Genomic DNA, 27,188 nt, shown 5'->3' with positions numbered 1-27,188 from the left:
CCCCCCCAGCCCCCCACAAAGTTTCAAGAGGATTTTTGCCATTGACTTCAATGGCCCCATTGGTTATAATGGACCCGAATTTTTCGGGATTTTTTTTCGGGATTCGTTATGTTGGGGAGAGGTTCCAGTAAGCACGCTCCAAGTTTGGAGCCTCTACCCCAAACCCCCTCCCCCCCAGCCCCCCACAAAGTTTCAAGAGGATTTTTGCCATTGACTTCAATGGCCCCATTGGTTATAATGGACCCGAATTTTTCGGGATTTTTTTTCGGGATTCGGACAAGCTCATAAATTGCTAATTCGGGATCCCAAAAGCCGAAAAAAGCCGAAAATCGTTATTTTCGGCTTTTTTTTTTCGGCTCGGGATCCCGAAATGCACATCCCTAGTGCACACTAAAACTTAAACCCCCCAGGGAATCCTGGGGTCGTTCTAAGCATTTTCTCCAATAAGATAGAATTCTGACATTGACTCTGGCATTCAACTAGGTAATTCCCAGTTCAGCCCTCATTAATGCCACTGGTGCACCCCTTGGCCAGGCGAGAATCCGCCTCATAAAATAATTCTGAGTACAGATGTGTGATTTGAACATTTAATAATGTGTTAGGTTGAAATAGTCATTAATTTGGCAGTTGATATAACAACCTGCTTGTCACGCTAATAGTGTCTGTTTTTTCAGAGTCTACTTTGTAGAGCTCAAGGAATGGGCTCAAGTTCAGCTAAACTCCGTGGTGGCTCTCTCTTTATGAATGTGGGAAGGCTAGAGAAACAGGAGGTGGACATGCGACAGGCGCCTCATGTGAACATTAATCCCTTCACTCCAGACTCCCTTTTCCTCCAGTCTTCAATCGGACAGTGTCGCAGGAGAAAAAGAACACATTGGAATGAGTGAGTATCAAAGCTGGCCCTTTGCTTAACCATTTTGGATTGAATAAGCTTAATATAAATAAATTTTGCGATCTTAGAATTCGAGGAAACTGTATTTTACTAGTATCTTCAAGGCGATGTAAGTGGGGCAGGTACTTTAATGTCCTGAGAGGTTTTTTTTACAACCACACCCTGAAATGTGTAGTCGTTTAAAATGGTGAAATAGGTTTTACAGGTTCTATTCAACGTCAAGGACAAACTACTATATTTATTCAAAAGAAAGAACAATAACTGTATGAATTTACGACTTGGATGTGGAGAGATGAGGAGTTAACCTCACCCAGGGATACTTGGTGATACATCAGCATAGGCCTGGCAGGCGCGGAGGTGATGCTGTTGTAGCCTGAAATGATTCTGTCCCCCTAGCATGATGTCCAGTCCTGGATACTACTGGTTTTGAGGCAACTAATCTCTCTAATGTTGAGATTGAGAGAGAGGATTAGGACTCTGTCAGTATGTTGCCTGAAAGTCTCCCTACCTGTGCTGAGAGAGCTGGTCTTGGGTTGTTCTGGGCTACTTCAGAATTCATGCTGTGGCTCTGGATTTCATGGCTTCCATGATAACCATGGACCTGTTGCAGGTAGTAATTGGTCCTACACATTGCGTAGGTCATACTCTCTATCTGGCATTTTTTTGGGGAAGAAGGAAACTGATGACAATTCCTTTGTCATGGATAGTTCTCTACCTGCTTGGGTTTAGACTTACAGGGATACCCAGAATCTGCAGGGGTGGGGATCTATTAAGATGACCTGTCCCCACAGCAAAGTGGATCCAAATGGCTTTCTATCACTCTAGTCTTGGCTCATCTATGATGGCTTCCAGTTTGTTTCCAGGCACAATTCAAGATACTGGTCCTGAGCTTTAAAGCCTTATATGGTTTGGGACTAACATACCTGAAGGACTACCTAATGCCTTATGAACCTGCCTGACAGTTATGGTCATCTTCAGAGGCCTTGTTTTGGGTGCCCCTGCCTTCTGAGATTAGGGGGGTGACAACTGAAGAGAGGGTTTTCTTGATCATGGCACCAAAACTCTTGGAACTCTCTTCCCAGAAAGATTCGTCTGCCCCCTTCTGTCGCTGACTTTTTTGTTTTGTTTGGCATTTCCTCAATGATCCTTCCTTCCTGTACAGGATAGCCCACCCACGCCTGTCCAGGGATGAGAGAGAATCCTGCACTTGTGCAGTACATTAAACAACAACCCACAGAGGTAGGCTACCCTCTCTGGATTCAGAACAATATGCCACCAGAACCTCTACAATAATGCCCCCCCCCCCAACCTGAGATTAGAGGTTCAAAATGTCAGTTGGCATCTAGGGCTTAACACATTAGCACCTCATTCCCAGAGATGCACACTGAATGCTCTATGGTAGCTTGTGGTCAGTTAGGCACAGGAAATAGACTTGGAATCCCAGTTACAACATCAAAGACAAGTTAGAAATAAGAATAATTTTTATTCAGTCCAGAGCATTGCAAGTAAACTATGAAAGATTTCAAAACAAGAAAGGCTAGGGCTGTTTGCCTTAAGTACACAGTACAAGATGCATATTTACCAAGTTCAGGAAAATCCAAACAGTCCAGAGTAGCACCAAGGGATTTTGAGTAGGAGAAATCCCATCTTTGCCAACCATGTGCTCAGCTCACAAAACAGTTCTTTGTCTCCCAGAGAGACAGCATTTTCCAGGTAGAATAAAACAAGTAGAGAGAACAGGAGCAGAACAAAACTCTCCCTTGTTGGGATCAGACAATTAAACCCAATTCCAATAATGATCAGCTGTGGCCATCAGCCAACCAGGAGCAGACAGGGGATGTGCCCAATTTTTGGTTGTCATGGCTACGTGTGTGGATAGGCTAGAGGGTTGGAGACCACGCCTGCAGTCACATGACCCCAAACTCCAGCTTCTCCATTGCTGACGTGACTTTTTGCATGTGAGGCAGAGCCAGAAGCCATCAGGTCTGCCTCTTCCCTTAGAGGTGTGAAAGAATGTGTGGTTGTATGGCATGGTTATAAAGTTTCTCTGGCCAAATGGTGAGGTACGAGAGGAAATAAGACACAGCATGTTATCAGAATGTAATCACAGGAGCAGGCATGGACTTTTAGAAATCAATATTTCTATACACTTCCTAACCAGTTTTTTTGGGGTTTTTTTGCATTTGTGTGCCTGTGCCTGGAAGTCCTGGTGACCTCTGGTGACTCTTACTGGGGTATGGAGGACATTCGGAGTAGTGGCTTGATGGCCTGCCTCCTGAACCTTGTATTCTTTGAAGATTTCCCATCCAAATACTTGCCAGGGTTGGCCGTGCTTAGCTTCTGTGATCTGATTTGCCTGGGATCTCCAGCTCATGGCCTAACCAGCGTTTTAATTTGCTGTTTTATGTATTTTAACTCTGTTTTTAGTTCTTTAATGATGTGTGTTTTGGGGGTGGTGGATTTTCATGATTTTAGAATGTGATTTTATCATATGTTTTAAATTGTTAGACACCTTGGTGGCCCTTGTAAGGGTAGAAAGGCAGTATACAAATTTTGTAAACAGGACACACCCTCCTTTTTCTTGACAGCCTTTTAGATAAATCAGGGAATCAGAATAATAAAACACATGGCTGCTGGAGATGGATGGATATTTAGTTCTTTCTTCATGTAGTACCAGTGACAGTTTTCCTAAGCTTCTGATGACACAGTGAAATAGTTATATATATCATTGTGTTATCACAAGTCAAGAAAACCTGCTGGTTGTGAGAGGCATCAGAGAAATGTGGAATGTCACAGCAGATCACAAATAAGTACTTCAGTTTTGCCCCCAGCTGGTAGGGTGTTATGCTTATACAACAGGGAGTTTTTGCAGTTAGTATAGTTCCAGGTTCCATTGTAGATCAGATCTATGTTCTGTTTCACATTTATTTTCTTGTCCCTTCCCCCACATTTATCAAGGGGTCTCAGTCCTTTCGTCTCTGTAATTGACAAAAGTATGTGCATATCTTACTTTGCTGAGATAAGTATACTGTCAACTGGTATAATGTATCCAGGTGAATTCTGCTCCCTTGAGGCAGCTTGGCTGTATTGACTGAATCCTCATCTTCCTTATTATTGTGAAATGCCTTCAGCTGGGTGGAGGAAAAATATTTATTTATGCCTTTCTGCCCGCTGGGGAACAGAAGTGACTTGTGTTGTTCTCTCCTCCACTTTAACATCGAAACAACCCTATGAGGAAGGCTAGGCTGAGTTTGTGTGAACTGGCCAAGGGTCACCAGTGACAGAATGGGGATCTGTGCCATGGTCTCCCAGATCCTATTCCAGTGCTTTAATGTCTAACCACAAATGCCTTGAGGCACCTTGAAGAATCCCTTAGACTGGCTACTGTTGATTTCCACAAGAGAAGGGCAATAAAATGCACCAAGAGGGCAGAAAACATGGGAAAGGGGTTTCAGTGCATCTGTTTCTGAAGTCCGGCCATCAGAATTGGAGAGTAGAAATAAAGCCTCAGTGAGTAGAGTATTATTTATTTCTACTCAGTAATGCTGATGGCCCGACTTCAGAAATAGATGCACTTTAATCAGAGGTCATTTCGGGGGGGATCGTGGGGGAACGCAGTTCCCCCGGGTGAGGTACGGGGGCGAGGCACATGACGAAGCCCCGCCCCCTGCTTCCGGCTGCCCCGCTTCCGGCTGCCCCGCTTCCGGCCCTCATTCAGCCAGGAGGAGGCAGGAGAAGAGGGAGGGTAAGTTGCTTCCTCCCTGCCTCTCCCCACCCCTGCCTGCCTGGGGCCAGGGAAGGCCTTCGCGGGGCTTCCTTGCACTCCCGCCAGCCTTGCAGGTCCACCGCCGGGCCCCTCATGGGGCTCGGCAGTGGAGCTGCAAGGCCGGCGGTGGCGGCCGGGACCGTTGGGGGCGGGATGTGTGGCCTTATGACACATTTCCGGTGATGTCAGGGGGTGTGGCCTTATGACACACTTCTGGTGATGTTAGGGGGTGTGGCATATGCTAATGAGTTATGCTAATGAGTTCCCCTAGCTCTTTTTCTATGAAATGACCCCTGACTTTAATAGTATGAAAATTGCTGATTGACTGTTTACAGAATTCTGCAACATGCAAAAAAATGAAGCTCTGCAGTTTTAAAAGATATGTGCTAGCACAAACCATGATACATAAATTCCAACGACAGTGGTTCCAATCCATATTTATGATACAAAAAATTCTGGGCTTAATGGCCTCTACAACTGTGGCTGTATCTTTTGCCAGGTTAAGGTTGTCACCCCTCCAAAATTGGTTCTTGCGAGCATATCAACCCCCAGGTTCATTCCCAAAATGCCAAATTGTCCCTAGGTGTATTATAAAGTCTTTACTTCGGTGGGCTGAGGAGACCAGTCTGATGCAGGGCCCTCCTTTTGGGTTCCAATGACCAACAGTTGCCCTGTCTACTGATGCCTCCCTTAGGGGTTGAAGAGCACATCCTGGGAAGGTATCCATTCAAGGTACATGGTCTCCCACCCCCATGAATCTGCCATACACATCAATGTCTTGGAACTTAGAATGATCCGCCTTGCTCTCACTTCCTTTACGAACAGGATAAATCAGGCCTGTAGCTACAGTGGAGCCTCTTGGGGCCCAACCCCTTGACTTCCTACCAAGGTTCCCGGACTCTCTGGGCCCTGGAGGACCTGCCGCCGCTTCCTGGCCTTTGCAGTCTGTAGTAGGAAGACGTCCGTCTAAAGGAGAGAACTGTGTGGGCCTCCAAGCGAATGGGATGGGCTCATCCGGGCAGGTGATCTGGTTCCTTAGTGGAGCCTCTCCCTGGTGCTAGCTAGGGTGATGCCACCAGTGTTCCCTCTAAGCAGAGTTAGTGTGAGCTACCTCACAGTTTTTTAGCCTCCAGCTCACACATTTATGTCTTAGCTCAAGGAGAATGGCTCCAGAGCAAACTGATTTATGCAGTAGCCAAATCGTTTGCTCACAACTTTAATGCCAGTAGCTCATAAAGTAGAAGTGATTTAGTTGCCTGTCTTTTATCCAAATCCCTCCTCACCTAGTGAAAAAGCACTTCACACACTGGACTTCAAAGGGGCTTTATTATATTAAACTATTCTTTGTTACCCACATGCTGGGGTCACCTGTCCCATCATTCCATCAGGGCCTTCGTGTCGTCAGCTGCCTTTCTTTGTGGTGTTCACCTTGATGGCATGGTTTGCAAAGTGGCAAGATGGACCTCAGCTAACACCTTCATTCAGCACCATGCTCTGTGGACATAGACTCTTATCAAGAATCAGCAGTGGGGAAAGCTGTGTTATATTCACAGTTTGTGTATCCACCATCCGGTCTAGCAGTTCACCCCACCTCCTCTGGCAAGTGGCTTATGATGTCTCAAATGTGGGTCTGCATAGAAGACTGAAGAAGAAAACAGTGTTGCACTTAGCTGTAGCTAGTGTGCGTCAAGTGTCTTCTGTCCAGGGAACAGGAGGGGGGCTGGGATTGTGTTTGTTCCACCAAAGATCTGTCTTTTTTTGTTTGGTTGGGGGGGGGGTTGGTATTTTTTTGATATGAGCATGTGTGTGTGCACCTGGAAGTCATGGCGACCTCTGGTGACTGACCCCTACTGGGGGCCTGGAGGATATTCAGAGAGGTGGCTAAATAAAGCCTGCCTCCATTTCTGGTATTTCAAGGAGGTCTCCCATCCAAATATTTATTTATTTATTATTAATTTCGATTTCTATCCCGCCTTGCCTGACAAGCAGGCTCAAGTACTTGTCAAAGTCAACCCTGCTTAGCTTCCGAGAACTGATGAGATCGGGCTTGCCTGGGCTATCCAGGTCAGGGCAAAGATAACTTTCTTGTAGTGTAACTTAACTAGATTTAATGTGTTTTTAACATACTTTTCCTTAGATCTGTACTAAGTAGACATCACAGCTATTTCCCATGTATGTGCTTTACCTTAATCTGTAGTAATAAAGCGTCTTTCCTTCTTAAGAAAGCAGCCTGTGATTCGGTTCCTACCCACACACCTAGACTGCTCATATACACTAAGAACATGGAGGAAGGGCTAAAGTGATTGGAATGTTCTGCCCCTTTATACTTGCCCAAAGACAGCCTTACCAGAGTCCCCAAAGGCACTGGTTATGTGATAGGCTGGGTTTTCTAACTTGGGGTAGTGGCACAAGAAGAGGGGACATGCTTTTACATTCAGGCAAACATGCAACATGTATGTGAGTGCACACAGATTTAAGGATTTGACACAGTCTGGAGTTTGGATGAGACAAACTGTTCCCCAGCAAACTGTTGGGAAAACCATGGTCCTGTTGGACAGAAAATTTTGATTTCTGGGGACATTTTGGATAGGGTTATGGTAGTGACCAGGAACACATGAGCGAAAGCAAACTGTGTGGGACATGCACAGAAAGGCCCGGGGGGGGGGGGGGGGGGGGAAGCCTAGCTGCTTTTCCTCAGAGGGTGGGGAGAGTCACGGGTCGCAGACAGCATGTGTGTGCAGTTGGGGAGTCAGAGCTGGCAGGAGATCAGAGCAACAACTTCAGCGGTAGCAGAGCTGGATGGCCAGAGGGAGGCAGAGGCTGTATCCCCCATCAGCCCAGGGTGAGCCATCCTGAAAGCTCCGAAGTGAGTGCTGATCCTGACTATCAGGCCGGCATGGCCCAGGAGAAGAAAATGCGAGCAATGTAAATCGAAATGAGGAAGTTGGACCTTGAGGAAACTGAGAGGCAGCGTGCATGTGAGTAGGAGATGTAGAGTGAGGCTTGAACAAGCCCGGCAGGGAGGGGGGAATGTGTGCAGATGGTTCCTCCCCCCCCCAAAAAAAAATGAACTTGGAAGAGTGGATTTCAAGAGACTACCCAGATATGTTGAGGGCAATTATTTGGAACGGTTTCTGGTGAACTTTGAAAATACTTGTGAGGAGCAGAACCTGCCCAGAGCAGAGTTTCTGCACCTTGTACATTTTTAGGTTGGAGGGGGGCTGTTGGTTTTGTTTGGGGAAGTGGAGCTAAACAATTGAATGACTTTGAAAAGTTCAGAATCAGAGCATGTATATGTTTGGGGCTGTCACCAAGAATGGGCAGGCAAACTGTGTGTCAGATGCAGAGGCTGGGGAAGCTTGGGGCCATTTTGCAATTTGAGCACAGAAGTTGCTGAAGAGATGGCCCAGAGCAGATCCTTTCATGGAACCTTTTGTGATCTCCGTCTGTAAGTTGACTACGGCAAGGGTTTTGTGTAGGGGGTGGACGGGCTTTTGAGGAGTTGCTGTCCATCAAAGACATCCTTCATGTTTCATCTATGGGTAATCATTAGGCAGGGGAAAGGTATCCCCTAGGTGTCATTAGACATGGCCAGCTAGCCGCTGAGTGCACGCACACTCCTACTCCCCCTTTCTGTCCAGGAGCTGTCCTTGAAAGAGGACTAGCCACGATCCCTGTGTTCCCTGGAGGAGAACAAGGGAGAGGGCTGTGTTAAAACAGAAGCAGAACAGTAATGGGAGTCAGGAGACACTGGGTTGCTCAGGAAGAAAGCTGCGAGATTTTGGAAAAGAATGAAGGGGGCTGGCCTTGATCTGTGTAATGAGAGCAGAGGGGAGGGGATCCAACACTTATCCTCTGGTCTGACTACTGTTCAGAGGACTAAGATGCAAGGAGTGGTCACATCTGCCCCAATTTTCTTTCACAATTCCAGAAAGACCACACTAGCTGAGCGTGCTTTTTTGATAACAGAGTCCCCTCCCCCCTCCAATTACTTCTGTATCTTACAGAGCCATAGGAAAGCAGGCTGAGTGTACAGAGAAAGATCAAAGAGATGCTGTAATTGGGGGTAACTACCCTATCTGAGAGCTGGGGTTCTCCAATTGTCCTAGTCAAGAAGCCTGATGACACATGTGGTTTTTTGTAGATTACAGAAAGTTGAAGATTATTAGTCAGGCAGATAAATGCCCTATGCCTTGGATGTATGGCCTTTTAGACGCTGTGAAGAGGCAAAATAAGTACTTTGGATTTTATCAAAAGGGTATTGGCAAATTGGGTTGGTACTTGAAGCACAGGCCAAATAAGCTTGTCCTACTCACCTGGGGCTGTTGCCCTTTGGTTTGAAAAATGCTCTAATAGCATAACCCTAATAAACTGCTTATTAAGAAGGCTGCTGTGGCATTACTAGGATGATATTGCTGTGTTTTCTGGTTCTTGGGAGGAGCACCTGGAGCATGTACAGAATGTATTGCAGCACTAGCAAAAGGTGGTCTCACCTGAAAGTTTGCAAGTGTCAGTTTTGCCAGCCAGAAGTTGCACATTTGGGTCACATACAGTCCCTGGTATCCAAAATAGAAGCGATTGAAAAATGGCCACTGCCAACCACCAAGAAGCAGTTAAAATATTTTCTTGGGATGGGAGGACATTACAGATGTTCTGTGAAGCAGTACAGTGAGATTGCTGCTTCTTTAACTAAAAATGCCAACCATGCAAGGTAGACTGGGCTGACCCAAGTCATCAGGTGTTTGAAACTCCTAAAGCCAAATTTGTGGCAAAACCTGCCTTACAGTCCCCCGACTTGCAGAAGCCATTCACTCTCAGGACAGATACTTTGAAAAGAGGCCTGGGCTATGTTTTCTTTCGGGTTCTTTTTTTGTTTTGGGGGGGGGGGGGGGTGAGGACTGCGTCCTGTTGCGTTTTTGAGTAGGAAGCTACCGTACTGCCGCGAGAGCAGAACTACACTTATAGAGAAGGAGTGTCTTACTATTGTCTGTGCTGCAGAGCTGCTGCAGCCTTACCTGTGTGGGTGGCCTTTCCTGCTACAGATAGATCATTCACCTCTAGTGTGGCTGAAACATGCAGAAGAAAAATCAGACGCTAATGTGCTTGGCAATCACCCTGGAGGACTTTGAGTATGAAACTAAACAGGTTCCCTATTTGGGCAAGATAATAGAGAGGGCAGTGGCTGCTCAGTTACAAGGCTTCTTGGATGACGGTTCCGTCTTAGACCCCTTCCAGTCCGGCTTTCGCCTGGGCCATGGAATGGAGACAGCACTGGTCGCCCTCATGGATGACCTCCGGAGGCATCTGGATTGGGGTGAATCGGCAGTGCTGTTGCTGTTAGACCTGTCGGCTGTGTTCCCTATTTGGGCAAGATGCTGCTTTTTAACTACAGCCTGAGCTAGCCGCCTAAGACGATCTGAGAAGATCAAGGAGCCGGCGAGGAGAGGGCATTGAGTAACAACAACTGCTGTGAAATTACTGATACTAACACTTTATTATGTCTTATGGTTTAAATAGTTTTAGAATTGTTTAATTGTTTTAATTGTTGCTGTTTAATCTGTTTTATATGTGCTGTAAATTCTATGTTTTATGGAAGCCGGCCTCAGCTGGGAGGGTGGGGTAGAAGTTTAATCAATAAATCATGTCAAGGGAATATACCCAATCTGTGTTAACTTCACATGTAGGCCAACATGCAACAGGCATGTGAGAACATAAAGACTCAGGGCAGGTAACCACTGCCGCAACATTTGGTTTTCACACAGATTTGAGTACATTGGGTACATTTTTGGAAAAGTGGAAACTTGCATCTTACTTTGCCAAGGTTAAGGTTTCCTAGGATTCCTACTTATTTTTTAAATAATGTATGTTGACTTTCCAGCTCCTGTGGTGAGGACATGGAAGCAAGTGATGGAGAGCTTGAGGATGAAACTGTCAGACCTGCCAAAGTAAGAAATCCCTATTTACAGCCAATGGTTTAATTCTAAGCTTGCTTAAATTTTATTGTGATTGTTTATATATATATGTATGTGTGTGTGTGTGTGTACGTATATGGAGATTTTATTTTATTTTTGTCTGTGTTGTTTTAGCGAATCAGCATAACAGAAAGTAATATGAAATCACGATATGCAACAGAATTTCATGAATTGGAGAAGATTGGGTCTGGAGAATTTGGTTCAGTATTCAAATGTGTGAAGAGGCTTGATGGCTGCATTTATGCCATAAAACGATCTAAGAAGCCCTTAGCTGGCTCAATTGATGAGTAAGTATTAGTCAAGGTTAAATGGTCATTGCCTGTGTTCTTGTATTTTACTTCTCTTATGTATGTATGTATGTAGCTGTCATACCAAAATCTTTGCCCTGCGGGTTACATCCAAAACAAACAGATGTAGTTGGGTCTGCAATGCTACTGTTATAATTCTACATGCTTTGATTAGAAGACTGTCTGCAGTTTCCACTCTAGGTAGTTGTACCATGGAACATGTTGGGCAGGTGTGTCTCATCTATTTAAAGAAAAGTATGGATTTAATCCAATGTAGTAGGAGCAGAATAGAACTTTCCCATTGCAGGCCACTAAGTCCCTCCTCCATATGAATTTATCCAAGAGTTAGAGGAGTAGTGGGGGAATTTGGTGGGAGCCCCCACCCTCATGGAAGGGCTTTTCTGTAGCTTTGGTGATAACAGCATGGTTTGCTAACTTCTCATACCTTATTTAATCTTAAATTAACATATGGTTTCAATATTGCAGGCAAAATGCTCTCAGAGAGGTCTATGCCCATGCAGTCTTGGGACAGCATTCACATGTAGTCAGATACTTCTCAGCTTGGGCAGAAGATGACCATATGCTGATACAGAATGAGTATTGTAACGGTAATTAAAAATACCTATTTGTCAGCTCGCTGCCATAGGGTCTGGTATGGGGGCGGGGTGGCGCTGCTTGGAATGTTTCCGTTTTTGTTCTCTTGCTGTCTGGGTGATGCTCCCTCATCTAAATGTTTTATGTGCCTGACCTTGCTTCCTGGCTGTAACATCATCTCTGGGAATGCAGGGCCGTTAGTTTCTGGCGGCCCCCTTCTTACTCCTTGATTGGTTCAGTCACCCCTTTGAACCCTGTATGTCTATTCACCCCACACTTTATGCTTTAGTCTTAACACACAACTTGAAGTAGAGATGCCCTGCCAATACGGTATCAGTATTCTGAAGAAGTGAGTCGTTGATTCTGATTGTTGCAGGAGTCTGACAGAGTGTTAAATCTACACAAAATACAACAGAACACTTGCATTCATAGTTTTTCATATCAATGTAGAATGCAAAGTCAGTGTGAGCCAGCTCACAGTTTTTTAATCTCCGGCTCACACATTTTTGTCTTAGCTCAGGAAGGATGGCTCCAGAGCAAGCTAATTTATGCAGCAGCCAAATCACTTGCTCACAGCTTTAATGCCAGTAGCTCACAAAGTAGAATTTTTGCTCACATGACTCCACAGCTTAGAGGAAGCATTGGTAGAATGTGTCAAATTATTTGATGCTGAAACTGCTTTGATTGGTAATCTCAGAATAAGATTACAATGCTCTCTAATTATAATAGTTAGGGTGAATTACACAACAAGTTGTTTGGAGGAGTTTGGCCTACCACTTCAGTGCTCAACCCTTGCCCTTATGGCATCTAGCCAAAAGGGATTGTTGTGCTGGCTGTAGGGGGCAGTGAATGATTCATTAAAGGAGGGCTGCAGTGCTGGCCTCCTTGATGGAAGTGTCTGTGAAACATCTTCTGAAGAAGCCTTCCCTAAACCAAATGATCTTGACCACTTTTGCCTCATGGCATGTCCCCTTTTTAGACAAGGTGCTTGAGTAAGTGGGGGCTGGGCAAATCATGAGGTGATTTATCTGGGGCCATTTTAGTTTGCTTCCTGGCTTAATTTTGTAGCTGAAATAGCCTTATTGCCCTAATAAGTTACCTTTGCTGAGAAATGAATGCGTCCCTATTATTCCCCTGGACAGCTTTTAGTACCATTGTGCACGGTATCCTTTTGGATTGGTTGATTTAGATGAGGACTGGGGTATTGCATTGTAGTAGTTCTGCTCATACCTGGTTCACTGATTCCAGACAGCAGTGCTGGGAAGCAAATGTTCAACCCTAAGGCATTTAAATTACTGGGGGATTCTGTCCCCCCCCCCCTTCAAATGCTGTTCAACATGTACGTGAAACTGCTTGGTTTGCCATTGCTTACCTCCACGTCATAACCCTGGTATTCCTTGGAGGTCTCCCTTCCAAATACTAGCCAGGGCCAACCCTGCTTAGCTTCCGAGATCTGACGAGATCAGGCTAGCCTGGGCTATCCAGGTCTGTGGTAGAACAATATTAAATGCAATTTTGCTATATTAGAGTTTGGAGGATGAGAGATCATGGCTTGCTAAATTCAGAGTGGCTGAAATCTGAACAGGGGCTATGGTGCTGATTTCTGTCAGTCATTAAACCATACTCTCTCTGTAGGGTTGCGTAAATGTTTTACATATATAAGAGGACCTGTAGTTAAATCCTGTGTGAATTAATATGTATAACTTGAATTTGAACGAACTATTTGAAAAGTGGAAATCTTTTGTAACAGTTCTGATAAGAATGTAAATGGAGCATGCATTATGGTAGCTTTGCAAGCTAATTGCTTTCCTTTTAACATACTTTATTTTGGTTTGTAGGCGGCAGTTTAGCAGATGCCATAAGTGAAAACTCTAGAAATATGCGCTACTTTAGCGAAACAGAGCTGAAAGATCTGCTATTACAAGTTGCTCGTGGCTTAAAGTATATTCATTCAATGTCACTGGTACACATGGATATAAAGCCCAGTAAGTATTCAATGGCTTGGTATTTTCTGAAGTATTTACTCTTTGGTAATAAATGTACTTATCTTTGGCCTTTTTTGCAGTCTTATGTTTGTTTGTTGACTGTATCTTTGCTTCTTTCCTGTACAACTGTTTGTATTTTTGCTCATTAAATGAAGGCGCAAGTTGAGAGAGATAAATTTTAGTAGCCATGAAGCTAGATTACATTTTGACCTAGATTTCTAAGTGTGTTTATTCCTTGGCAGGTAATATTTTCATATCTAGGACATCAATTCCAGCTACTATACCAGAAGAAGGTGATGATGATGAATGGTCATCTAGCAATGTTGTATTTAAAATAGGTAAGGGATCATGGAATTGTGTGTGCTTCTACAACATTTTTTTCCCCCTTCTGAGAAAATAATTCTTTCCACTTTATTGTTTCATGTAGGTGATCTTGGTCATGTGACTAGAATATCCAGTCCACAGGTGGAAGAAGGAGATAGTCGTTTCCTTGCTAATGAAGTTTTACAAGAGGTATTTGATGCTTTGTTTATTGAGGCTAAATATTTAACTCATCTGACCGTTGATGTGTGCACTGCTGGTATTCTGGACATAAAACTAAATTTTCTTTTGCCTGCAGAATTATAGTCACTTGCCAAAAGCGGATATATTTGCTCTTGCACTAACAGTAGTGTGTGCTGCCGGTGCTGAACCACTACCAGCCAATGGAGACCAGTGGCATGAAATTCGACAGGGAAAACTGCCTAGAATTCCACAAGTCCTTTCTCAAGAGTTTTTAGACTTATTAAAAGTAAGCTGCTGCTTTATTACTATGATAAATGATTGATTGGATTGGAAAGTGTAGTCAGCCATTGTTTTAATCTTTTTAAAAAAATATTTTTCATAACACACAAACATACAAACACAAATGGGGGTATTTCATTTAATACGCAAATTATTTTAATCTCATCACTTCTTTTAGGCTATGATAAACCCTGATCCAGAGAAAAGACCCTCAGCAGTTGCTCTGGTCAAGCATTCTGCACTGTTATCTACTGCCAGAAAGAGTGCCGAGCAGCTACGAATAGAACTGAATGCTGAAAAGTTCAAAAACTCATTGCTGCAGAAGTAAGCTAATGCTATACTGTTAATTTCAGTATGTCTGGGAGGTGATGTCAAGAGCCAAGTAATATAATCATTAATGTAGCTTGGGTGTAAAGTTGCCCCTTGTGATGAAACCACTGATCACCTTTTGCAGCTTATCCTTATTCACAAGCTGTATGGCAATGAATGTAGCATGGCGGATTTGAAATAAAGCTTCAGGTTGGTTAGTATAAATTCCCGTGTCATAGAGGCAAAGCGGTTCCTTTAAAAGAGGGGTGTGCATATGCAGATTTGACAGAAGGCCAGCTCTAAGTAATGTGTGTCTGTGGGGGGGGGGGAGTAGCATGTACACATTGCAACATCTGGGTGGAGAGATGCTTATGCCTCCTCAAGAGGGGATTATTTGCATGCCTGTCAGTTTATGAGAAGGTTCCCCATCGTGTAAGATCAAAAAGTGTACAGAGGACATACAAATAAGGTTCTTAGCTCTCAGTGGTATGAGTGCCCAGGGCACAGTTCTTAGGCTCTAGTTGACTGTATCATAATAATGTAAAATCATGTTTATACAACTGAAGGTAGATAAAATTCAGTATGTATTTCAACTTCAGTTGAGCTGTTTTTCATCAGATGTGCAAAGCATCTTTCCCCTTGGTTTTCAGACATGTTGTGAAAAGTTAAAATGCTGGTAGAACAGTTAATTTGCATGCATTTTGCCAAAGAAAGAGGGGATTACATCCCCTAAACTGGCAAGGTACCTACAGATTGACAGTTTAAAGGCAGTGATTCTCATTTCTTATAAATTTTGCAAGCATTTTGCCAGCTTACAGGGAGTCCAGTGTAACCACATGAGAAAGCATTGCCGTATCTCTAACACAGCTAATTTGCTCTCATTTATTTATTTATGCTTTTCATTTATTTATATACTAGGAATAAGGCCCATTGTGGAAATAAATACAATGAGTGCTAGAAAGAGGCTCTGGGAGAGTGTCAAGGCCGTGGGCACTCAGAATCAATTTGCCATGGCAACCTAAGCAGGGTATAAGGACACAGAGTCTGCCATTTTCTCCAGGGGAACTGATCAATGCCATCTGGAGAGCAGTTGTAATTCTGAGTGATCTCCAGCCCCCACCTGGAGATTGGCAACAGTGGTTCCCCATTACGGAATGGCTGGTTTGGAGGGCAGAGTCTATGGCCCCACTCCTCAAACCTCACCCTCTCCAGGCTCCATCTCTCAAATCTCCAGGATTTTCCCATCTGGAGTTGGCAACCCTATCTACTTCCCAGCCAAGCATCAACCTACATTTCCCCCTCATTGATCAGCTTTCCATTCCCCCCCACCACCACCAGCAGGCCCCCACCGTGCTCTGAAGCCCTGACTGCCACATGTCTGTGGCAGTAATGGGGTGACTGCTGGCACCTTTTCCTATCATTTTTTGCCTTGTGGTATTTCTGCTTGTGGTGTGGTCTGTCTTTTTTGGGGTTTGCCATGATTGTGTTATTGGGTTTGTTTCTTTTTAAGGGGAAGTGATGTATTGTGAGTGAGGACATATTTTACCTTCGAATACAGCAGGTCCCATATGCAACTGACAGTTCCAACTGTCTCATGGCGGGGAGGGAGTTTGAGGTGCGGAATGGAGTGAAGTCCAGTCAGCTTCCATATGCAAATGACCTTGAAACGCTGGCCCAATCAGAGAAGAGTGGCCTAGGCTGCAGTAGGTGGGAGAGAACTCAGGCAACACAGCCAGTGGGTAGAGACACCTTGTGACTGACACATCACGAAGCCAACTAATTTTGGAGTGCATAGAACGTTGTGGGACCACTACTCAATTATATATAAGGAGAGATGTTTCCAACTGTAGTACATTTAACAAAAATGAGTTTGATATGTTGAAAAGTTCCATTGCAGAACCATAAATAATATGTAATTCTACAGCTTGACAATAATTTTGGCTAATTATATTTTGAATTCATTAGTATCTTTGGAATTGTTTGGATATATTTCCCTTTAGCAATATTAAGTGAAAGGAAAATATCAGGGTTTTTCTACTTTTCCAGAGAGCTGAAGAAAGCACAAATGGCAAAGGCTGCAGCTGAAGAGCGAGCACAGTTTACAGATCGAATGACAACTAGATCTACAGCACAGAACAGAACAAGTCGTCTTACTGGAAAGAAAATGAACCGTTCAGTTAGCCTTACCATATACTGATCTGACACTTCATAAAACTGTTTAAGGAAGACTATGGAATATTTTTCAACTAAATTAGGGGCAAAAGTGGGGGATTCTGTTTCTGGTTTTCTTTTTAATCACTGTCAATAGTTTTTATTAAGAAGCCCATATTTTAATTTTGCCGAATACAGTTAAATATGTGCTTTTCCTATTTCCCAAAGAAGCTGGAGGTTAACTTGTAAGCCTTTCAGCAACACTGTATATTACACCATTCAGAGTTAACCACTATAGTGGTATGCTGCTTTTTAGTTTTAAGAGGATAAAAGGCCTTTTTCTAGTTGTCTAAAAGGGCCTTGTTTGTAAACTGTTCAGTTGGAATGGAGGGAATAAATGTAGGAAGATCCTAATGGTCAGCAGGCCAAACATACCTGGTATCAGGTAACCTTTTTTATTGTGAATTTTACTCATGTATTCAACTGGGAGCACTTTGTTAGGCATTGCTTAGACCACAGGGAATAAGCCTGTGGCAACGTGCCATGTGAAACTGCTGCTATTTTTAGTTCTTGCTGTAAACTGTAGCATTAAAACAATCATTGTTAGTAGACTTGTTTTGTTTTAAAAAAAAACAATTATGTGAACAATATTATAGCTGCATTGGCAAAAGCAGCGTCCTTCTCTGAAGCTAGTGTGTTGTGTACAGTCAATGCACCATTCTGTATTTGAATTACATTAGTGTAAATGTCTTTTATAAATCTTTCTAATAACGTTCTCAGAGTTGTCTTTCCCCTGTTAATATTTTACTGTCTGTTTGAATATTTTTGAGTACTTGTATATAAATGTCCCTGTACTATTTGTGTTTTGCTGTTTTTTCAAAATGAATGTATATAGCTGTTCTTAGTGTGTACTGTATTGAACGCTACAGTTTAAGATGCCAGAAAATCCAACTACAATTTATTCCAATTTTAGTTGTGGAAGTAATTGGCCATAATTTTGTTGTGATATTGCTGACATAAGTGCTATCCTATTACTAGCTTTTTGGCTTAAACTGTTTCCTCTTAAGTGTTTCACTTTGTTTTTAATTAGTACTGAATCGGAATATTAAAGTGATATTTGACATTGCCATTTGTCAGTTTTTTTAAGACCACCAATTCATTCCTGTGCTGTTAACCTCCCCATGAAACATGTTCTTTTCCCAGACTCCTCACTCCTTTTCATTCACCGAAAGCCTCCTTACCCAGTCTTGTCTTTACTGAGGAAATTCCTGATGTGTGTGAGTTTTTAAGACAGTTTGCTTTTGATACAAATAAGGGTTTAGTGCCTTTCAGTTTGATTACTTGTCTCAGTTTAATGTAAGTAAAAAAAACATTTTCCAAAGTAGAAGCCAAAAATGTAGTTGTGGGGAATCAGCTGAAGTGTTAAGCCATCATATTGTAGATCTCATCATAGTCTATAGTGCTGCAAAGTGGTGGACGCATGGTTTTTGTGGTGCTGCATATAGGCTAAGACATGATCTACAATATGGTGGTTTTAATTCATTTCAGTGTAAAAATTATATGAATTCATGAGAATCCGTTTAAAATGATCTGACTTTTACCCAATCCCATGCAAAGTGCTCTACTGCTAAGCTATGGAGCTCTCCTTGTCAAATGGCATGGCTTAGTGGGTAGAGTACCTTCATTGCATGTATGAATCTCCCAGATTCAATCCCAGGCACCTCCAGCCAAAAGATTTTGGTAGTACAGGATGTGAAAGACCCTATCCAAAGCCCCAGAGAACCTCCACCAGCCACAATAGACACTGCTGGCTCCTCAGACTGGTGGTCTGACAGCTTGCTTGAGTGTGCCTGCCTGCTCTTAAAACCTGCCACTGTTATTGGCAATAATGTATTACTTGGATGGGTGATCAAGGTCACCATTATTTCAGAAGAGTGCCAGTGAAGAGAGCAACTAGCCCTGACCTTTGAGGGGGGGAGTGATCCATATTCTCCTATATTTCTACCTTCTCTTGCCACTCATTTGAAGGATTCTACTCAGAACCTTAAGAGAGGTCTGTGTGAAACACCTCTTTTCATTTATCAGCCCACTGTGGGTGGGAAGGAATAGAAGTTGGTAAATCTTTTTTTCCCCTGAGGGTGATGTAAAGAGCACGTGCACTGTAGTATCATGAGTCATTTTTCTGTTGGTTGTTGCAGCCTTCAGGGACTTTGTGACATCCTTGCTTATAGGGAAAATAGTTTTACCTTTAAACACTCTCTGTGTATATAAACTTGGTAGTTTTCTGCTGCCACCAGGAATTAAAAATTCCAAATCTCTCTTTTGGTAGTATCACCTAGGGTCTGGGCATTTCAGAGGACTATGTGGCTCTGAGGAAGTACTGTACTGATTTCTTGGGTAAGTTTAAACAAAAATTGGTTTATTTAATAAAGAACAAAAAAGATTTCTGGTTAATTTGAACTGTTGCTGAAGAAAGGGACTTGTAAATATAACTGGCAAAGCTTGGTGCTACAAACAGTCTCTCAAACTCCACTCTGACAGGCTTATACATTCAGTATAATTTCTATCTCATATATATAGATATAGCCACACAGGCTAGTCTCTTTGTTTTACTCAGGCAGAATGGAATCAACTCTCTTAGTCACACAGACTAAACTGTTGGTCTTATTCACACAGAATTACACTCAAAATCCCATAGTCACACAGACTACTCACTCTTCAAACTTCATATACAGAATCCTTCATAACTCAGAGTCACCCTCAGACATCTCCCACACTCTCAGTCATCAGCCAATCAAATCACACTTGTCACCCTCTATCTTATTATTACTGCAGTCAAAACATTTGAAGGAACACCAAAACATGGAATCATTACAGACCTGCTTTTTGTTTTCCCAGAGATCAAAATGAGGACTCTACCTAGACCATTGCCATGGTGATGCAAATGGCAAAATGTGAACATAAGTATGGGCTGCCTTCCTACTACCCAGGGCCAGGAAAGCCATTTTGTTTGGGCTTTTGCGCCCTCTTTCCAAAGTGTTTCAGGGCCCTCAAAGGCAGCCTTATTATAGAGGGCTGGACAGGACATGAAATTGATCTGATGGGGGATGGCTACTACTGGTTGGCATTTGAGGCTTGTGTGGGGATGGGATTCCAGCTGGTGACGTGAAATAGAACTGTCCACCTGTACAAGCATCTGGAGAGGCTACACTGCCCTGGTGGTGTGTGGGGACAGAGCCCAATCTAGCTGGCATCTGATGGCTGAGCTTTTAATTTGACTACTTGGCTATGGAGGCTTGCTGGGTGACCTTGAGCCAGCCACACACTCTCAGCTGAACCTACCTTATAGGGTCGTGAGGATAGCTGATTGGGTCTCTGTTGGGGAGAAAGGTGGCGTATAAATGAAGCAAATTTGTTCATCTTCCAACTTCTAGTGCTGCAGCCCCACATTGGGACTGCAGTTGCACAGGCTAAGCGTCAAGACATTTATCTTCTCCCTCTGAGGTGGAGGACATCTCCATGGGTTATTCCCACTGTGCCTTTAGGGAGGCAGGAAATAGCTTTTTCCCCTTCCTGTTGGTGCCTCCGGAATAGCCCATCTCAGTTCTGTTCCTGCCTCACTAGGGAGAAGCAGCACAGTCTAGCTAGTCCTAGCTGTACTTTAGAGTTTATCTTAATTTCCTCTTTTTTCACAGCCTTTGCCTTGCCTGTTTCACCTTTTTTCTTCCTCTACTTCTTCCTTTTTCTTCTGCTCCGATCTCGGAGTGAAGACTCCAGGGGTCCGTGGACCCGAAGAGAAGTTCCCCATCCGCTATGGGGGCAAAAGAGCTTCCCAAGGTTTTTTCCTTGGGCGACGAGGGAGAGGCGCTTGCCGCATTGGCGGCAGCACGGGAAGACCTTGGGGCTGATAAGCCTTTGCGGTTTGCTCGTGCGCCTCCAACATCTGCTACGGGAGCGGCGGCGCAAAGCACCCCGAAGCACCGCCAGCAGCCGGAGGAGGATGAGCCCACCATTTTCCGGGTGCGCCTTCGGGTGGGCGGTGGCCATCTTGGAGATCCGGCCTCGAGCCTCGGATCTTTTACAGGGGCGATACCCGGAGCCGCAGAGCTTGAAGGAGGATGCCTCTCCACCTGTCCAGTCCTGGTGCAACCAGAGCAAGGCGGCGCACAGACGGGTAAGCCCCCGGACCATGCAGTCTTGATTGACTCTTCCAAGCTGATGGAGTTTATTAAACAGTATCCAGCAGGAAATGGCCAAAGTAAATACTAGACCCGTGGTTCTACAGCAGGAGGCCCATCATCCGAGTCCTTCAATGACCCCTCTAGCTGGCCCACCACGGCAGCAAAAAAGGCTACCCCTCCTCTCCCTAAGAGACCCGCAGAGGAACAATGGGGGAGGAGTTAGACTCTAATGCCTCTTCTATTGAGGATAGGCAAAAGGGTGAGTTTTTATCTGAGGACGAGACTGAGGAGCTGAAGCTTCCTGAACTGTCCAGTAGATTTTTCAAGTCTGAGGACTATCAGTACCTATTAACTAAGGCAGTTAAGGCTCTAGAGCTGCATGATGTACCTGCTGAATATCAGAAGGCAGCCAGGGCTAAGCTTAAATCCAAATCAGGTGGCAACAGGGAGTTTTTTCCTCCTGAGGAGTGCATGGAGAAGGTGTTTCCCTTTCCAGAGTACTTCGAACACCAGTTACAATCTAGTTGGGACAAGCCTGGGCTTAACAAGCAGTTTCCCGCTTTCACTAAGAAATTGTATGCTATGCCTAATTATGCTGATGAGTTGTTACAGGTTTCGCCTGTGGATGCCCCTGTGGCCTCACTCCAGACTGCGGGCCTAGTGTCTGAGGATGGACTAGGCAACCTCAGGGAAGCAACTGATAAGAAGCTTGAAGCAACTCTTCATAGAATTCACGAGTCCTTTGCCATGATAGTCAGAGCGGTGTCTACAGCTTCCATCGCTGTCAGGGCATCCATAGTTTGGTTGAGGAAGCTTCTCCAGCTCATCCCAAAAAACAACCGCGCATAACTGGAAGGGATTTCCCGCACTCTTAAGTCCGATTCTTTCACGGCGGATGCTACCTTGGACATTATTTCCTTTGCTTCTAGGGGCCTGGCTTCTACGGCTGTAGCCAGGAGAATGCTTTGGCTACGTGCTTGGCAGGTGGATGCGCTCTCTAAATCCATCGTTCATCATCGTGGCTTCTGTGCAGTCCCACATGGGGATCTGCGCATGTGCAGGCCAGCCAACGGAGAGGAACTAGCAAGCTGCTTATAAGAATTCCCTAGACTCCCAAGAGTGCAGGTCCCCCCTCCCACTCACAGTGACTTCACGCCCAATAATCACGTGATTTGGGAGGGGCCAGCACTTGTCCATTAGTTCTCTTTTCGCCGCCGGTGAGAGAGTTGAAAGTAATAGCTTCTTTGGACGTCCTGTGAGGGAAACGTCTGAGGTAAAATCCTTTGAATTCGGAGCTGTAATGCCACTTTTCAAAAAGTGTGAGCAGTACGGAGCGAAATTGGCCCAGATGGACGAACACTCCTCCTGTCTCCTGTGCCTAGGGGAGGGCCATAATACCGGCACTTGCCGGGCTTGACACCAAAGACGAGAAAGGGCAGAGCAGCGCGCCTTAAAGCCGCCTTCTGGGAGCAGGCTCTTCGAGGCACCTTAGATGCTCCGTCAGAGAAACCCCCTGTATCTGAAAAGCCTTCCTCGGTCCGCTCTGCGCCTACCCTGAATCCAGTGACTGACGAGAAATCTAGGGCGCTTTCTGAACCCCCGAGAAAAAAGTCTAAAAAGACTAAAGGACTCCGGGTTCATCTCTAAATAATTCGGGGAACAAGCCTTCGACTTCAGCCGGAAGGTGGGTGGTGTCGCCCTCCACAGTGCGGGGACCTCCTCGTCTGAAGCACCGCCCGCGTTCACGGAAGAGAAAGCGATCGGCACCGTTTGCTGCTGAATTCGCGTTGTCGCCAACCCCCCCGATCAGAGCCGCTTTCGACCGGTGAGAATCGGGAGCGACATAACTCAGGGAGCTGCCAGAGTTGAGCTGTTAACTCTCTCGCTGCTGAGGCGCCCTTCTAGCAATTCCCGCCGTGCGCACTCGACTCCATGGTACCCTGTGCCCATGATGATGCCGGCGGACTGCGGTGCATGGGATCCCTCGTTCCCTGGGCAGTGCTATGCAGCCTCTTGCTCGATGCGAGAGACGTTCCAAGGCACACAGAAGCGGCGGTAGCGGCTTGACTATGACTCGCTGCTCTCGGACTCAGATGGTGCACAAGTCAATAAAAACGTGCCACCGAGCCTCCCCACCTTGTGACCTACCACCTGCAAGAGCAGGATGCACCTTTGAGCTCCAATCCAACAGTATGAGAACCATTGTTGAGGAAAGGTGCTGCCCTGCTGAGGACACAGATTGGCCACAACAGCAGATGCAAGGTTGTAAGCATAGCCCTCCAATGGCCATCCTTACCTGCTGCAACCCTTTAGCAACTTCCAGTGGGTGCAGCAGAGAGAAGTATCACACTCTGGGTTTCTGTTTTGCAAGCCAACAAAAAGCAGGATGTACACTTGAAAAATAAGCAATAAACGAAGTGTTGCCTTCCAGGGAAGAAAACTGAAGCCAGCGGAAAAGGGGCTTCCAGGGTGCCAGCCAATTGGAGGCACTGGCCAATGCAAGATGCCGCACATGGAGGTGGGGGCCGTGGAGCACCGCCCATGGGGTGGTTTAAGGCTGTGTCATCAAAGGGCAGGCCAGACTGAATTAAATTTTGGGCTTCGGCTTTTTATGCCTTATGCAATGTCTCTGCCTTTGTAAAAGCTGAAACTGGATACTGCCTGTAAACATCTCTGAATCATCTCATCTGATGCCACAGACCAGCCCATCCCTCAGCATGGCGTTTAAGGTGTCTCCAAAACCACAATGCTCTGAGAGGCAATGTAATTCTGCTACAAAAACAGCTATAGACATTTTAAAAAGTAAAGGTAAAGGTTCCCTTGCTCGAAAGCCAGTCGGGTCCGACTCTAGGGTTGCGGTGCTCATCTCCATTTCAAAGCCAAAGAGCCAGCGCTGTCCGAAGACGTTTCCGTGGTCATGTGGCCGGCATGACTAAACACCAAGGTGCACGGAACACTGTTACCTTCCCACTGAAGTGGTACCTATTTATCTACTTGCAATTTCTTGCTTTCGAACTGCTAGGTTGGCAGGAGCTGGAACTAGAGATGGGAGCTCACTCCGTCATGCGGTACTCTGGGTCTCGAACTGCTGAACTACGGACCTTCCACAGCCTGCAGTTCAGCATCTTAACCACTTGAGCCACCGCAGCTCCTAAATAGGTTGGCAGGAGCTGGAACTAGAGACGGGAGCTCACTCCGTCATGCGGCACTCTGGGTCTCGAACTGCTGAACTACGGACCTTCCACAGCCTGCAGTTCCGCATCTTAACCACTGGAGCCACCGCAGCTCCTAAATAGGTTGGCAGGAGCTGGAACTAGAGACGGGAGCTCACTCCGTCATGCGGCACACTTGGGTCTCGAACTGCTGAACTACCGACCTTCCACAGCCTGCAGTTCAGCGTCTTAACCACTTGAGACACCGTAGGCATTTTAGGTGGATGTATAAGACTATTAGATTAAATATCCTGCACAATCTCTGATGGTTTGGGGTTATGATTTGACCAATCACTTTGTCAAAGGATTTGTCTGTGGGCTTTTCAGGTGCTACCAAACTTCTGATCGAGCCATAAGTCTATGCTCAGCAAGATCACTCCCTTTTTTTATTTTCAGCAGTCACATCATTGGCAACGAGGTACTGAGAGAAGGTTTCCGCATCTGTCCAGTCCTCTGCATCTGACTCAAACTCCTTCATGATCCCATAGGAAGTCGTTCTGTGTCTCAAAGCAGCTGAACTGTTACTTATGGAGTGGGAAGATACTGCCCAGCCCCATCTTTGACACCAGTGTAATGCATCGGGGTCTGAGTGAGCCGAGCAAAACTATATTTGTTGCTGATGTACATCATAAGGACTTACTCAGCCAGGCCTCCAACCTGGAACAGCCCAGCAACAGGAACAACTCCCCCTCTCTGGGACAAGCTCCGTCCAATCCCCCAACAATTACTAAACTAGGCCACTAGGTGGCAACACTGAACATATAGAAAGGCTATGGAAGCTTTCAATGAAAGGAAAGAGGAAATGTGGAGAGGAAAATGAGATTCCCCTCCCAGTAAATCTTTGCTGTTCCAATGCTTTTTAAGTCATAAGTCTGCAAACCCAGGGAATCTCCCAGTTAGACAGAGATCCCTAGTTTGTGGGTTTACTTGCTTATGCTAGGGTTACCATATTTTGAAAAGCAAAAAAGTGGACATATTTCCCGACTGATTACTTCAAACAACGGATCGCTATGCTAGATCTCCATTTTAAATATCCTTACTATTTAAGCTGAAGGTTTTCTTCGCTCTGGCGGGACTCAGCCTCCCAACCCAAAAAGAGGACATTTTCATCAGTTTTTTAAAAAAGAGCCCGAAAGAGGACAGACACCAAAACCAGAGGAGATGCCCTCTAAAAAGAGGACATCTGGTAACCCTAGTTTATGCAGCCTTTCATCATTTACCTTGGCACCGATCACTTAACTATTAGATCCAGTTGTTCATACACACTCAGCATTTCATGCAGTTTGCCAGTTTGGTGTAGTGGTTAAGTGCGCGGACTCCAATCTGGGAGGACCGGGTTTGATTCCCTACTCCTCCACTTGCACCTGGCTGGATGACCTTGGGCAAGCCGTAGTTCTGATAAGAGCTGTTCTTGAAAAAGAGCAGTTTTTGTCAAGAGCTCTCTCAGTCCCACTTACCTTGCAGGGTGTCTGTTGTGGGGAGGGGAAGGAAAAGGAGTTTGTAAGCCGCTCTGAGACACCTTATGGTAGTGAAGGGCAGGGTATAAATCCATCCTCTTCCTCTTCTTATCACTACGACATTATACACCAGTGATGGCGAACCTTTTAGAGACCGAGTGCCCAAACTGCGACCCAAAACCCACTTATTTATCGCACAGTGCCAACACGGCAATTTAACTTGAATACTGAGGTTTTACTTTAGAAAAAACAACCCATACATTTAAATTAACTATGATGTCATACACTACATTAGCGTTCATGGAAGGGACTAGAGAAAACAGAGATATAGCTCTTTGTGGGAGTGCCATAGCAGAAAAACTGCATTTGAAAATCTGTTGGCATTGAGTCTTATGATTTTTACATGGACTCCACAAAAATTCACACATCATGTCAATGTTCATGGGCTGAACCACAAACACATGAATTCTCTGTTCTTTTGCACCATTGACATGCCACAGAACAGAGAATCCACGTGTTTGCCCATGGCATGAAACATGGACGCCTACCAGCTTTACACAAAGTTCCTGAAAAATCACTGTCAAATCACAGATCATATTCATTTCCACAGATTTTACCAATTTTTTTAATCCAGAACATTATGGTATTACCAAATCACAGAAACATATGGAAAAACTGTTGGTCCTCACAATCTCTGTGAAGATATTTCAAAATGCATTGTGAAATGAGAAGTTCATTTAACAGTCATAAGGATCTTAAGTATTTGATGCAGTATTCCACCATGAGAGTGCCACAAAGACTCGAATTTGTATTCTTTGTGAATCATTCTGTGGGCATGGAAAGGATATGTGATTTCCTAATGAGTTTTGGGTAAGCCCACATAGAATTCCTGAGGATCCATAAGGATCTGGTGCTCTGGCTCTGTGTTTTAGATCTATGGTAATGCTATGAAAAGGTGGACCCATGCAGCTAGTCCAGAACATGGCAGTGCGGGTGTTGACAGCGACGCCTGTGTGGGCTCACATCCACCCAGTGCTGTGTGAATTGCACTGGCTGCCTATCGAATTCCGGATCCATTTCAAGGTGTTGGTACTTACCTTTAAAGCCCTATACGTCCAGGGGCCAGCATACCTTCAAGCCTGCCTCTCCCCACATGAGCCCCATAGAGCACTAAGGTCAACTAATCAACATCTTTTGGTAGTCCCTGGCCCCAGGGACGTCTGACTTGTCTTGACAAGGGCCAGGGCCTTTGTGGTGGAATGAGCTCCCAAGTAATATCAGGGCCCTGCGGGATTTACTACAATTCCGCAGGGCCTGTAAAACGGAGCTCTTCCGCCAGACTTTTGGTTGAGGCAGTGGGCCAACCCCACCAGCAGACTGGACCCTAACATCTTAAATCTTTCACCACTGCTGATATCCTTCTATCTGAGCTGACATGGTACTTAGGAGTATGGCATTGTATACTTTTGTTTTAATCTGGTTTTAAATATGTTGTATTTTATATTGTAGTTACCCGCCCTGAAACCATTCACGGGGAGGGCAGGTTTTAAACCAAAATAAATAAATAAATAACATTAAAATAATTTTTTTTTGTGGTGC

General features: G+C 44.9%; 1 protein-coding gene across 1 annotated transcript in view; it reads left to right on the top strand.

Moving 5' to 3' along the window:
• The window catches only part of WEE1 (WEE1 G2 checkpoint kinase), a gene marked incomplete at its 5' end in the record, with an annotated part of 26,648 nt that extends 9,724 nt beyond the window's left edge, over nt 1-16,924 (top strand). The window contains 10 exons of the mRNA XM_015410364.1: nt 675-883; nt 10,537-10,603; nt 10,745-10,917; nt 11,404-11,525; nt 13,350-13,496; nt 13,739-13,834; nt 13,924-14,009; nt 14,116-14,286; nt 14,458-14,603; nt 16,635-16,924. Of these exons, the coding sequence (XP_015265850.1) occupies nt 675-883; nt 10,537-10,603; nt 10,745-10,917; nt 11,404-11,525; nt 13,350-13,496; nt 13,739-13,834; nt 13,924-14,009; nt 14,116-14,286; nt 14,458-14,603; nt 16,635-16,785 (1,368 nt within the window). The remainder of the gene's footprint in view (nt 1-674; nt 884-10,536; nt 10,604-10,744; nt 10,918-11,403; nt 11,526-13,349; nt 13,497-13,738; nt 13,835-13,923; nt 14,010-14,115; nt 14,287-14,457; nt 14,604-16,634) is intronic.
• Nucleotides 16,925-27,188: the final 10,264 nt, after the last annotated feature.

This window comes from Gekko japonicus, unplaced genomic scaffold (genome assembly GCF_001447785.1).
Source record: "Gekko japonicus isolate JY-2015 unplaced genomic scaffold, Gekko_japonicus_V1.1 scaffold1697, whole genome shotgun sequence".
Taxonomy (NCBI): Eukaryota; Metazoa; Chordata; class Lepidosauria; order Squamata; family Gekkonidae; genus Gekko; species Gekko japonicus.
Note: the sequence above shows the minus strand (reverse complement) of the source record. Positions and strands in the feature narration are given on the sequence as shown.